Raw genomic sequence first — 13,760 nt, 5'->3', positions numbered from 1 at the left:
TTGATTCTTGATTTTGGCTTTTTTTACTGAAGGAGATGAGTTGTTTGGTCTGCAGCAATAGTAATATTAATATACTTAGATTTATTTATGGTGTTTGCCATAACTGAAAAGGTTTTACAGAGAAAAAGTGAAGTACTTGCCCAGGTTCAGTTTGGCTTATACTAAAATAGGTGTTAAAATAGATACTGGAGTCAATTACAATAATGAAAACCCTGCAGTGAAGGTCTAGGTTTCTGAAAGGGGTGGTTTTACCTCCAGTAAATATTAAAATTGTTGAAGACCAGAACATGTTTGGAGACCCAGCTGGCAGGAACACCTGTCTTTTAACAGGATTTCATTGTAGCTTCTCCCTCACACTTCAGCTCCAGCACATTCTCTCATTTTATTACAAGGAAAGGACTATGTTTTTCCCCAAACACCCTCCTGACAACATTAAACAGTCAGCTCAGTTGCACAAGCTGCTGCAGAGTTACTGTGTGCAAGTGAGTTGGAATCAGCCTGCCTTCTCCAGGTTTGTGTTCCACCACTCCCTCTTCCAAGGGGAGTAGATTTCTCTGGTGGGATCCTTGGCCATCTTTAATATCTGTAGGCTGTTCCTCATTCCATCCCTAACCCGTGATCACTCTTTTTAGGAGAATTCTCACCACCCTCTGGCTTCCAGATGGAACTTTCTCCTCCATGCTCTTTCATCAGAGCAGATCTTCCAAATAATCCTTTCCTTGTAATAAATGAGAGGATGTGCTGCAACTAAGGGAGAAGCTACCAGGAAATCCTGTTGAAGGACAAGGCAGAGCAGCTCAGATCAAACGGCTTCCTCCTCCCATTTTGTCTTCTTTTGGGTTTTTTCTCCCTTAGTTGTGTGGAACTAATTGTCATCGAGCAGATGAACAAGTACAAGGCTCGGCTCAAAGACATCAACAGCCTGGAGTTTGCAGAGAACAAAGCCAAGAGCCGCCTCTCCTTGATCCGCAGATCTATGGTGAGATGCCAAAGCCCTCTCTGTCCTCTCCTGTCCTCTCCTTGCCCCTGAAGCCACCCTACCTTGTCTTCTCCTGCTTATCCCAGCCTCCCAAACCTCTCGCAAACTCCCACACCGTCTCCACCAGGACAGGGACCCTCAGCCACGTGGTGGCTCCTCACCTTTGCAGGGAGTCATACCAAAGCAGGATGAGGTGGGAACAGTCCATGGAAACATTGTCGCTCCTTCTCAGATGTTCCTGATCAGCATTTCCACCTTCATTTGAGCTTGTTTGGTCCTGAGCTGAGTCAAGCCTTTCAGTGACCAGCTGAACATCACCCCACGGGTGACTTGGACCATTGTTTTTTGTGCTGAGTCACATTATCTGAACCCAAAATTAGTTCCCCAGAGGCTCTCCCTGCTCCCGCACTGCCTTTTTGGGAGCCTCAAACCCATCTCATTGAGCTTCCATGCTTGCAGGGGCCTGCAGGCTGCAAATGCACCTGTGCTTGGCTTGTTGGGCTGTGGGAGAGGGACGGACCTGGTGCAGCACCATCAGCACAGGCTTGGGCTGAGGAGCCAAGCGGCCCCCTCTGCTTGGACCTGCCCCCTGTGATGCTCAGGGACACATTGCTTCTGCTTTTTGGGGATGAAACCCAAGCAGGGGCTGCCCAAGATTGAGTAGCTGGTGCTGCAGAGCTGCCCCACTCATCTCAGTTAACCAAAAAAACCTCAAACTGAGCAAAGCGGGTTTTCGGAGGGGCGGCGGCATGTGCACTCTAACCTTCTGCTTTCCTTTTCATCTCCTCTCTAATCCAGAAGCCCGTACTAATTGCAGTTAGATTTATGAGCATAACCCGCAGTTCAATCCCGGTATGTATCAACGGCAGCTGCCGCGTCCCTCGTTGTGTGTCACCGTCGCTCATTCCAGCTCTGTCCCACTGGCCATTGTCCGTGACCTGTCCGGTCCCGCCGCTCCTCGGAGCCGCCGTTCCTCCAGCAGGTCCCGCGGGCACAGGAGTTTGGGGCTGGCGCTCGGCCATCCCTGCACGCAGCTCCTCAGAAATACGCTTCCCACCCCTTTTCCCTTCCTACTTACTTTAATTTTCTATTTTATTTTCTTTTTCCATCCTGTGCTTCCCTCTTTTTTACTTTGCTTGACTCATCCCTTCCCTTCCCACCTCGATTTCTCCTCGCTCAGGATGTGTTTCAGCATCAAGTTGCTTTCACAGCGCTGCTGTTTCTGAAGATGGTGAATAAAACCCTCAGCTTGGATGCCTTGGAGACCACGAGGCATCCAAAGGTCTCCTCCACTTTTGAGGAGGAGCACCACCACCCTGACCACAAGGTCAGGACACCCAGGTTTGAATGAGGAGGAGTCCAGCAAGTCCTGTATTCCCCAGCTCCATCCCAGCTTGAGTTTGAGTTCTGTGCGATTGTGACAGGCAAGAAAAGCACCTGCAGGATTTTGGGAATGCTCATAGGGCTGTTTCCTTTCCTAACAGGCTCAGTCCATGATGAAAGTTCACTCAGGTTCCCCCCATTCTTCCACATCCATAAGTGTCAGGAGATGGAGAAGAGCAAAATTTGAGCTCTGCTTCCCTGAGCACAGCATTTCTCAGGGGCTTAATCCACGAGGCAGTGGGATCTTTGGGATCTTGGGGCTTTTGGCTAATAGGATTCAGGGAGCTGCGCTTCAGCTCAGGAGCCCACGTGAAAAGTGTCATCAGAAGAACACCGGGGCACAGGAGAGGCTTTGCAGACAAAGAAAGCTCTCTGAGGTGTGGCTTTAAAGGATGAAAGGGCTAAAATTGAGAAAATCTGGCTTTTAAAAGTAAAAAGGGAGGATCCCTTATCCTGAAAATATGCTCTGAGCATATGAGTTGTCAGGAAGACCCAGGGATGTTACAGTTGTAGGGGTTAAATAGGGGGAGCAAAATTGACCTGCAGCAAGCTCTTCAACCCCAAGGAGATGCAGGATCTTCCTGGGTGATGGTTGTCAGGGGAGGGCAGCAGGTGATGGATGTCTCCTAGTCCTGGTCATGTCAGGATCTGGAATGTAGAAGATGAGAAGTCTGGTCATGGTAACAGTTAAGAAAAAAGCTGTTTAATGTCTGCCATGTCCCTCATCTCCAAGAATCCTCTATTTTCCTCTGCTCTGTGGAGCAGATCTGTAAATCTGGTCCTCAGAAGATGAAAACAGTTGCATATATATCTTTCCACCTCCACCACCACCATTTGTGTCCTTTTTCATTTTCAGTTTCACTGTTAAAAAAATGAGATAGTTCTTCAGAGCTGCATTAGATCAGAGTTCAACAGTGACATCCACATTGATTGTCTTACAATGGACCACTGGAGGTGGTCCTGGTTTCTGGATCTCCTGTAGATGAGACATGGCATGGACAACATAACTAGGTGGGAGTTCCTGTTTGCTGAAGGGGTCAGTGAGACCCTTGTGATGCTCAGGAAATACCAAGGGTGCATGAGGGAAGGATGTGAGACTTGATCCAAGGATGAAACGGGTTTTATCAGGAGCCCTGAAATCAAAGCCTTGGTGATGCTCCCACCCAAAGCCGCCATCAAGCTTCCCATCGTGCAGGCTGTGGGCTTTGTGGGAACCCAGCCTGCTGCTAGCTGGGCTTGCTTGGACCTGGACCAAGTTGCACTTGGTCCATCAGCATCATCCTCACCACTGCCTCACCACCTCCATCCCCAGCCCCTCCAATGTGTTGAGTCCTTCTGGTACTTCTCCCAGCCTGAGGGCCCGGGGTGCATCCAGCAGCGGCACACTGAGGACCAATGCCTGGGGCCTTCTTCTTCACTCCTTGGGAGAGCAGTGTGGTTGGCACCTGAGTGTTTGCCACATCACCTCGGCTGGCGGCGGTGACACCGTTGTCTCTCTCCAGGGCAAAGGACGCGTGCGGCGCGGCGCCTTCCCCAGCCCCGCGTCCCCTGTCACCGGCCGCTTGCCCTCAGTGACAGACGTCCCTGAGGAGACCCTGAGCAGCGAGGAGGCCATGGAGATGGAAGTGACAGAGCAGCAGCAGGTGGCCATGCAGCAGGAGGAGAAGGTGCTGACTGAGCAGATCGAGAGCCTGCAGAAGGAAAAGTGAGTCTGGCTGAGGGTTCAAGCCACGTCCCCCAGCCTCTGGATGTCATGTGGTTGATAACTGGAGGCCTCCACTCCTCCATGATCTCTCGGTGCATGTGCATCCCTTTCTCCTCTCCACCTTTTTGTTCCTGTTGGTTCAGTGGGGCTGGGTTGGCTTTGCAGGGAGGAGCTGACATTCGAGATGCTGACACTGGAGCCCCGCGCCTCCGACGACGAAACCCTCGAGTCCGAAGCCTCCATTGGCACAGCTGACAGCTCTGAAAATTTGAACTTTGACTCCGAAGGAGCCATCTCCGATCGCTCGGGTAAATCCAGGTGTTCTTGGGTTTATGATGGAGTGGTTTGGGTTGGAAGGGACCTTCAAAGCTCATGTAGTCCATCTCCCTGCCATGGGCAGGGACACCTTCCACCATGTTTTTCTGTTGCTTTGGGAAGGGCTACTTGGGATTTTCAAGTTTATTTAAAGTTGACAGTTTAAACGTGTGCAATGACAGAGGTTAAGGGTTCAAGCACGTGGCCCTGGGGGATGGGTGGGAGCAGCCAGGATTGGTGGGGAGGTGAGCATTCTTCCAGCACTGCCACATCAGCTGCAGTGATGCTGCCCCCACCGAGATGCTGGGAATGTTGTCCTGGCTTCAATGGCACGTCTCCCCAGGGAGCGGGGTGGTTGGATACTGGGTGCTGTCTGGGTGCTGACCCTCTGTGGTCCTTCTGCCCCTGCAGAGAGAAGTGTAGCACTTACCTCCCTGCGCCCTGCCAAGGCCGAGGGGCCGAGCCGGCTGCGACGGCACCCCAGGATGCGGCTGGACCCGGCGGAGCCAACCGACACCCCCATCTCCTCCTCCTCCTCCTCCTCCCAGTCATCCACCTCCTGCTTGCCCCACCTGCCCCGGAAGCGCTTCCAGATGTACTCCAAATCTCCTTTCTACCGAGCGGGGGGACACGGCGAGGCCCCCGAAACCCGGGCGAGCCCCGAGGGCCTGACGGGGCCTCTCCATCATCCCGAGGACCGGCCGCAGTTCACCACGCGGGGGACCTTCAACCCAGAGAAAGGCAAACAGAAACTGAAGAGTGTGAAATCTTCCCCCCCAAAAACCAAAGAGCCCCCGGATGGGGGGCCTGGAGGGGGACGCAAGAGGAACCCTGAGGCCGATTGCGCCGCCGCCCAACCCCTTGTCCTCCTGGGGAGCAACGAGTTCATGGTCTGAGATGCTCCACCCGGAGCCACATCCATGCCGGGGCATCCTCCCCATTGGCAGTGCTCTGATGGCTTCCTCGTTAACGCCAGGAGATGAATTCTTAATTAAAAAGGCCGGGAGGGGACGGTTTTAATGGTGGCCTTAATGATTTGGGGGAGCTGAGACCTTTGGGTGGCCGGGGGGTGGACGGGGATGGGAGGCACTGAGCGGCTCCTGGCCCTTCCCCTCGGAGCATCCGCCGCCAAATCCTTGTGCCGAATCGCCATCGCCTGTTGGTAGGAGCAAAGCAAGCCTCAGAATCCCACGGGAGCATCCCGAGCTGGCTCCACTGCAGCCGAGCCCTCCGCGCTTTAACCACCTCATCCACGCCAACGCCAAGTGCATGGAAAAGTGTTAAAACCTGCCAAAAATCACCTTTTCCCTTTGGTTTTTTTATTTTTTAACGAGACCTAACCCTCTTTCCTTTTTTTTTTTTTTTTCCCTTTTTGAGATCATCAGTATTAAAAAATAATAATAATTAATAATAATCGAGGACTACTTGAAGCGATATTTGTTTATATGCTGGTTCCTGGAGTTTTGTGTAAATATATATTTTTTTAATTTTTTTTAATATTTTCCCCAGACAGAACTTCTTTTTTTTTCTTTTTTTTTTCTTTTTTTTTTTTTCTTTTTTTTTTTTTACTATTATTATTATTATTGTTATTATTATTTTTGGGCGGGAGAGGAGGGGAGCAATTGACTGAGCCATCCTTGGTGTCACCACTGGTGTCACTGGCCATCACTCCATAAAAACATGGAGTTTTACTCTCAGCAGGAAATCCCTGGAGGTGTAATTATACCATCATAACCCATCATAGGACTAATTAATTGTGCTAGTTACTGACTCAGTTTGTAATCCCTCCCCAGTCTCATCATCCTCAGTGGCACCTGGAGAAGCTCTGGGTCCCAGAAAACCTCTGGAAAGGCAAAATCAGGAGCCCCAGGGCAATAATTAGATTTACAAAGGCTGGATCTGTCCTCCTAGGTGGGCTGGACTGGGGCTCATCCTTTCCTGACATGCCACCAAAAATGGGGAAAATAGCAAAAAAGTGAGTTTTCCTGAGTGTTTTGTCTTTTCCTGGCATGACTGGATTTGGCTGAGCTGCTCCTCGGTCCCCTCTCCCCCTGCCCTTTCCAGGGATGGTTTATTTATTGGGGTAATTTTTTATTTGATGTTTGACTTTTTTTTTCATGTTATCTTTAATTTTTTTCCAACGGGGGAAGTGACAGGTGCTGCAGGGAGAGTGGGAACAGCATCGGCCTCGGCGCTGCATCCTGGGAGCGGAGCAAGACCAAGTCAGTCACCCCCATCCATGGGGGAAAATGGCATTTTCCCTGTCCCAGAGGGGAAAATAGGGCTTTGGGGACAGACACGGATGCACTGGGAAGGCAGATGGTGACCATAACAGTGGAAACTCCTGGGGAGCCATCCCAAATTCCCTGGGAGCTGGGTTTGCTGGGAGCATCCGAGTGCTTGGTGCCAAACCAGCCTTCTGAGCCTCTTGAACTAAAAACCCCAGAACTGCCCCTAAAATGGCCCCAGGGGAGGAGATCCTGGCATGAGTGAAGGGTCCAGCCTCGTCCTCAGGTTTCTCATCCCCGTGGGATGAGAGCAGGGATGTCAGATCTGACTGGGGCAAATATATATATATACATATATATACACATAAATACATATATATGCATATATATACGCACACACACATCTATGTGTGTATATATGTGTGTGTATATATGTGTATATGTATCTAATTTCTTTTGGAATATATTTCTTTTCCTTATATGTATTTAATCTCTATATAAGGAAAATATATTTAAGTGGTATTTATATATATAAAGAACATATATAATAATATATATTCTATATATAAAGAAAATATACACACAAAATAATAAATACTCTCTGTATAATTAAAAAATACATGAAAGAATATTAAGACTAAATACATTTATGTATTTTCTATTTCTTATATATAGTACGTATTTATGTATAAATATATAAGATATTCTATATATAAAGAATACATATTTCTTTATGTATATATGCTTATATATTTATATATAAAGAAGTATATAAAGGAAATTAATTATATATTTCCTTATGTATATATTTCACATATTTCTATATATAAGGAAATATATATATAAAGGAGATATGTACTATATACAAAGAATATTTATTACTTTATATATATTTTAATGTATTTCTTCTCTATGTAGAAACATATTTAATGTTATATGATTTAAACATATATTTAATATATGTTTAACATGTATGTTTATATATGTTTCTTCACATATTTATATATTTCTTTATATAAAGAGTGTATTTCTCTGTAAAGAAATATATAAAAGAAATATATAGTATATATAAAGAAATATATTTTCTCTCTATTTCTTCATCTATGTAAAAATGTATGGAATGTAGGGAAAATATATAAAGAAAACAGACTTCTTGACAGAGATAAATGTATGGAATATATATAGAATATATAGAAAATATGTTTCTTTATATATATAATATATTTGTGGGTTTATGTATAAAGAAAAACACATGTAAAAGAAATATATACATATATATATATATAAAATCCAGCTGTGGCAGGAGCTGAGCAGGACTGGAGGATAATGGCATGTTCCAGGGTCCCCTTCCCCGGCACCCCCCGCTCCTTCCCAGCCCTTCCCTGGCAGGATTTGGGCTCCCAGAGGGTTTTCCAGAGGGCTGAATGTACTGACTACTGGAGGGCTGCGAGGGGAATTATTGTTATTTTTCATGGAAAGTTTTCTAAGTAATTTATAAAGTCGCTGCTTGTAAACTAAACAGAGTCTGTATGGAAGAGGATATATTATCCCGCGGCGCCCGCGCTCGGAATCTTGTACAAACTGACAAAAACGGACAAATAAAAGTGTCATTCTGCAAAGGCCAAGAATTCCCAGTGGGACATCGTTCCTGCCACTCCCTGCCCACGTCCCAGGGCTCTGGGGCTTGTTCCATTTGTTCCATGGGGTTCTGCAGTTGTGGATTTTCCTGATCCCAATCACGTGGATGGAGGAGCTGGGATGGGGAGCCACTTCCCTTCGGATTGTTTAATGCTGGTTATTCACATTCTCATTATTTATGTGCACAAAATTTCTGTTTTACTTGTTATTCACATTCTTTTTATTTATGTATATACAGATTCTTTATATACAAATTATTTTTAATTGGATAATTTTATTTTATTTATTTAGACAATTTATTTTCAATTTTTCTGTATGCAGATAATTTCTGATTATTTCTATCAGATTATTTCATATTTCTATTTCTATAGATTAGTTTTAGGTAGACTGTTCATATTCAGACGATTTATTTTCAATTTATTTCTATTCAGATTATTTCATTTTATTTCTGTCCACATAATTTAATTCAGTTAATTTCCAATGAGTCGTTATGTTTCTCTTATTTAGATGCAGTTTGTATATTCTCAATTTATTTCTATTATTTCAGCTCACTTAGTTTTATTTTCTTTCTATTCAGATTATTTAAGGAGATTTCAAAGCAGATATTTATATTCCAATAATTTACAAGCATTTTATTTCTATTACGATTATTTAATTTCATTTTGTGTCTGTACTATTTAATTCCCTTTTATCCAGTCAGATTATTCTTATTCATCTACTAAACTACCAAGATAGTTTATTTTCAGTTAATTTCTATTCAGAGAATTTCAGTTTGTTTAGTTTCATTATATTTCTATTTAAATTATTCAGATTCTTCACAATAGAATATTTCCAAACAGATTATTTATATTTCTCTTTTTTATATTCAGATAATTTCAGGTTATTTATTTTCATTTTATTTTTATTCCTATTTTTCTATTTATCTTCCTTATATTGATTATTTAATTCAGATTCTTTATATTAATTTTACTTACATTTAGTTTACTTCCATTCAGATAATTTATTTTCAAGGTACTTACATTCAGAATATTGATTTTTATTTATTCCTATTTGGGTTATGAACATTTAGCTGATCCTCCCAGTCCCCCATCCAAGGGGACCCAAGTCATTGGCACAGGGACTCTGGCTGCAAAACTCTCTTTATTCCGAGTATAAAATGGGGGACACGAGTGGGAGACCCCGGAGCACAGGGACAAGGGTCTGTCACTGCGTGTCACGCCGGGCTGGGGTCACCCTGTCCAGTGTCAGCCCTGGCCTGGGATCAACCTGAGGCTGTCCCAGCCTGGTGTCACCCCCCGGTGTCACCGCCTTTGGCTGTTGTCACCCCCGGGCTGGTGTCACTCCCGGGCTGGCACCACCCTTGGCTCTTGTCACCCTGGCTGATGTCACACCCAGTTGGCCCCTGGGTCAGTGTCCCCGAGGCTGCCCCTGGGTGGCACCAGGTCCCCGTGGTGCCAGGGTGCCAGTGCCCTGGGCACGCACTTGGGGACATCCCCCTTCCATCCCCAGGGAAGCTGCTCCCCCTCCCCGCTGCCGGCAGCATTCCATGGTCCTGGACATTGCCCCAGGGATGGGACCACGGGCACCTTCACAGCCCAGGGTGAGGAGACCCAGGGTGGGGGTGACAGGGTGCCAGCGCAGGGTGACAAACACGCCAGGTGACAGCGGAAGGGGGTTCAGTTCTTGAACATGTCACACAGCAGCTTCTCCATGGGGGTGTTGCCGATGGTGCGGCGGAAGAAGAGCAGCTCCACGCGCTCCGAGGAGATGAAGCGCAGCGCTGGGAGGAGCAGCAGCAGCTTCCCAAACCTGGGGGATGGAGCAGTGGCCATGGGTGGGTGACCCGCCCTGGTGTCACCCGTGGGGATGTAGGGACAGCAGTACCTGACGGGTTGCCCAGGGTAGTGGGAACGGTTGTGCTGGCCCAGCATCACCTGTGACTGGTCCTGCAGGTTCTCCACCTGCTCAGGGTCCTTCAGGCCACGCGTCTCTGCAGGGACAAGGGGGTGACAGCCTGGGGAGGGGCACGGGGATGGCCACTGGTGGCTGCTGGGGGTGGCCTCACCTGGTTTGAAGAGCACCACGGCCTTCATGCAGGCAAATTCCGTGGGGTCAACAGCCAACGCCTTGAAGCGGCCAAGGGTCTCCTGCAGCGCCCGCACGTCCAGGGTGGCCGGGAGCAGCTTCCCAGGGCCCGGCTCAGGGACAGCCAGGAGCGGGCAGCTCTCCAGGGGCATGGACCACTGGATGGCACAGAGCAGGAACAGCTCACTCCATGCTTCCTCCAGCAGGATCACCTGGGGAGAACAGGAGGAACCCCAAAATCTCTGTCATGCCCAAAGTCTCCAGGACCTGTAGCCACCACAGCTGGTTGGGCTGATGAGTATCTGCAGGAGAACCCTAAGAATGTCGTGGATAAGCTCCAACTGGCTGCTACTTCTTTTGGGGTTCCTGTTGCCCCATAGGCAGATCCCCAATTCCTCATGGAGACTGCCAACCCCACCTGGTCACGGAAGGGCAGGTTGGAGAAGACGGGCAGGTTCTTGGCCCATTTCACCGCCATGAAGAGGAGACGTGCTGAGGTCTCGTAGATGTTTTCGGGGCTGGCTGCCGGGTACGGCGCCACCTGGTACTCGCCGCTTGCGCGCTCCGGCTCACTGCCTGTCACATCCACCGTCTCATCAGCTGCAGGGTTCAAAGAGGACGCTGGTTGTCACCACACCGTGGGGGCATCCACCACCCACCCGCCCCCCTCTCCACTGGCAGCCACCCACCGTCCTCGGGCTCCAGCTTGGCGCAGGTCTCGGCCGTCATCAGGCTGGCCATGAAGCGATGGTTGGTGGGTGGTGTGGGCGCTCGGGGACCCGGGGTGACAGTGGCACCAGGACCACGAGGAGCCGGACATGGTGATGGGGGGACCTCACATGTGGTGGCCACGTGCTCAGGGGGCAGCTCCGCATCCAGCTGGATGCTGTCCAGCTGGACCTGGGCCGTGCTGCGGGGCTGGCGCTCGTTCTGCACGGCTGCGCAGACAAGGTGGCATCAGCACCGGCCACCCCGCTGTCCCCCGCTGCTGTTTGTCACTGTGTGTCCCCCCCCATCTTACCGTCCTTGTTCATGCCAGCCTGCAGGCACTTCTTGAGCCGGCAGGCCTGGCACTGGTTGCGGTGAGCCTTGTCCACTGGGCACAGCCCTGTCCCGGCCTGGCACCTATGGAGAGAGGTGGCACATGGCTGCAGCCCCTGAGGTGGCCCCTGTCCCCGAGAAGGGTCCTCCCTCACAGGTACCATGTCTACCATGTCTCTCCCCATGGGTTCCCTCCCTGTCCCCAAGAGGTGTCCTGTCCCCAGTGGGTGCCTTGTCCCAGTGAATGCTCTGCCTTGGTGGGTGTTGTGGCCCCATCAGGGGGCTCTGGCACCTTCTCCACAGGTGCCTCTCTCCCTGCATGCCTGTCTCCTGTATGATTTTAAGTCCCCCTAGGTCTCTACCCCACCCACACCCCATGCCCTGGGGTCCCTGGCCTGCCAAGTGTCCATCCCAGGGTACCCGACCCCACTGGGGCCTGCCCCAAGCTCCCTGTCCTGCTGGGTGTCCGTCTGCAAAGTCCCTGTCCCACAGAGTGTCCCTCTTGGTCCCTTTCCTTCTGGGTGCCCCATCCCATGGGGTCCCTGCTCTGCTGGATGTCCGTACCCTGCTGGGTGCCTGCTCCCCCCACTCCTGCCCCACTGTGTCCATCCCCTGGATCCCTGACACCCTGGCTGGACATTCCTGGAGTCCCTGCCCTGTGGGGTGTCCTTTCCTCCATGGTGTCTGTCCATGAGACCCTGGTTCTTGTCCCCCTGGATGCCCTCTGCAGGGTCCCTGCCCCTCTGTCCCCCCACTCCCTGCCCCATGGGCACTCCCTGTTCCCACCTGTAGATGAGCTTCCTGCGGACGCTGCGCTTGAAGAAGCCGCTGCAGCCATTGCAGGCGTAGATGCCGTAGTGCTTCCCACTGCTGGTGTCCCCGCACACCTTGCACAGCAGCACCGGGCTCAGCTCTTTCCCAGGGGCTGGGCTCAGCCCTGTGGGAGAGGAACTGTCACATCTGGGTTGACTCTGGGCATCCCAATGTCCCTCGTCCCACCCACCTGCCCCTGCTGCCCCCCAGCATCCTGGAGATGGGGTGGCTCCTGCCTCTGCTGGTTCAGCCCAGGGACACGAACGGGGACACCTCAGGGACTCCACGCGGGGTTCACCATCTCCCCACACCCCAGCACACAGAGTGATGCAGGATGGGCTCTCACAGGAATTTTGAAAATTAAAAAAGGGATGAAATGGTGTTTTTAGGGATGGGGACACCAAGCATCCCAGGAAGGGGACTAAGCATCCCAGAGAAGGGCTGCAATAAGGGATGGGAGGAATCCTGGAGAAGGGACAGCTCTGGGGACATGGACACCCCAGAGAAGAGTCACAGCAGGGAACTGTGGGGATCCTGGTGAAGGGCCAGGGACCAAGGATATCCAGGAGAGGGTTTTTACAGGGGACCCCAGGAATCCTGGAGAAGGGGCATAGCTGGGGTCCTCAGGGATCCTGGAGAATGAACACAAATGAGGACCATGGAGAGGGTCGGGCACTGCAGGCATCCTGGCCTAGGGAAGGACCATGATGGGGACTCAGCATTTTGGAGAAGGATGGCAGCTGAAGACCCCAGGCATGTTAGCAGACCATGATGGGGACCCTGGGCACCCAGGATAAGGACCATGAGGAGAAGCCCAGCCATTCTGGAAAAGGTTGGCAATGGAGAACCCAAACCTCCCAAACAACTATGATGAGGACACCAGGTGTCTTGGAGATGAACCATAATAGGAACCCCCAGATATCTCACAGAAGGACCATGACGGGGACCAAAGGCATCCAGAAGAAGGCCATGATGATCCCAGGCATCTCAGGGAAAAACTGCAGTGGAGGACCCCAAGTATCTTGGTGATTGACCACTATGGGGATTCCAAGTACCCCAGAGGAGAACCACGAAGAGGCCCACAGGCATCTTGGGGAGTGACCAGAGTGGGGGCCCGGCCATCCCAGAGAAAAACCCGTGTCCCTCCGAGTCTCACCCGGTCCAGCAGAGCCACCTCTTACCCGTGGGACTCTCATCCAGCCCGGCGCTCACCACCGACCCGGCCGGGGACGCAGCCATCCCGCACCCGGCGCTCCCGACCTATCCCCGTCTGTCCCGTCCCTGTGGATCCCCGCGGAGGCTCTGGCAGGCGGTGGGTGCTCCTGCAGCTCTGCGGCCAAAGGGGCTCTTGCCTTGCTCTCTTCAAGGCGGCTTAGCGGCGGGCGCTGTGTAAGCAGCCGCCTCTTTGTCACCCTCTTAATCTTTAGTGTCTGCGCGGGGCGGGGGGGATCAATCAGCCACGCGATGAAGAATTAAAAAGGTGCTGAGCCCCAGCCCTGTAACCCTAAACCCCGCGACACCCAAGCCACCCCCCCGCGCCGCCGCGGGCACAGTGGGGGTGTCACCCCGGCAG

General features: G+C 50.6%; 2 protein-coding genes across 5 annotated transcripts in view; one reads left to right on the top strand and one right to left on the bottom strand.

The window, feature by feature from the left end:
• MYO9A (myosin IXA) overlaps positions 1 to 5,902 on the top strand; it is a 173,821-nt gene extending 167,919 nt beyond the window's left edge. For all 4 annotated transcript variants that reach the window (XM_041469325.1, XM_041469324.1, XM_041469323.1 and 1 more), the window contains 4 exons: positions 856 to 979; positions 3,865 to 4,067; positions 4,233 to 4,375; positions 4,794 to 5,902. In XM_041469325.1, the coding sequence (XP_041325259.1) occupies positions 856 to 979; positions 3,865 to 4,067; positions 4,233 to 4,375; positions 4,794 to 5,278 (955 nt within the window). In that variant the 3' untranslated portion in view covers positions 5,279 to 5,902. The remainder of the gene's footprint in view (positions 1 to 855; positions 980 to 3,864; positions 4,068 to 4,232; positions 4,376 to 4,793) is intronic.
• A 3,999-nt stretch (positions 5,903 to 9,901) lies between these two features.
• On the bottom strand, positions 9,902 to 13,428 carry NR2E3 (nuclear receptor subfamily 2 group E member 3). Its single transcript, XM_041469135.1, has 8 exons — positions 13,369 to 13,428; positions 12,161 to 12,311; positions 11,355 to 11,458; positions 11,023 to 11,271; positions 10,752 to 10,933; positions 10,314 to 10,545; positions 10,133 to 10,238; positions 9,902 to 10,057 (listed from the first exon to the last, which is right to left on the bottom strand). The coding sequence occupies exons 1-8, from the start codon at positions 13,424 to 13,426 to the stop codon at positions 9,925 to 9,927; spliced, it is 1,215 nt and encodes a 404-aa protein (XP_041325069.1). The 5' UTR covers positions 13,427 to 13,428; the 3' UTR covers positions 9,902 to 9,924.
• Between the last annotated feature and the right edge of the window lie 332 nt (positions 13,429 to 13,760).

Source organism: Pyrgilauda ruficollis, unplaced genomic scaffold, assembly GCF_017590135.1.
Source record: "Pyrgilauda ruficollis isolate IOZ18807 unplaced genomic scaffold, ASM1759013v1 scaffold23, whole genome shotgun sequence".
Lineage (NCBI taxonomy): Eukaryota > Metazoa > Chordata > Aves > Passeriformes > Passeridae > Pyrgilauda > Pyrgilauda ruficollis.
Note: the sequence above shows the minus strand (reverse complement) of the source record. Positions and strands in the feature narration are given on the sequence as shown.

What these genes read in the sequence shown, in the direction of transcription:
- NR2E3 (XM_041469135.1), bottom strand. Translation starts at nt 13,426, where the DNA reads ATGGCTGCGTCCCCGGCCGGGTCGGTGGTGAGCGCCGGGCTGGATGAG. An exon ending in GCTGGATGAGAGTCCCACGG is followed by an intron (nt 12,312 to 13,368) that starts GTAAGAGGTGGC and finishes CCTCTCCCACAG; the next exon opens with GGCTGAGCCCAGCCCCTGGG. An exon ending in GGCTGGCATGAACAAGGACG is followed by an intron (nt 11,272 to 11,354) that starts GTAAGATGGGGG and finishes TTGTCTGCGCAG; the next exon opens with CCGTGCAGAACGAGCGCCAG.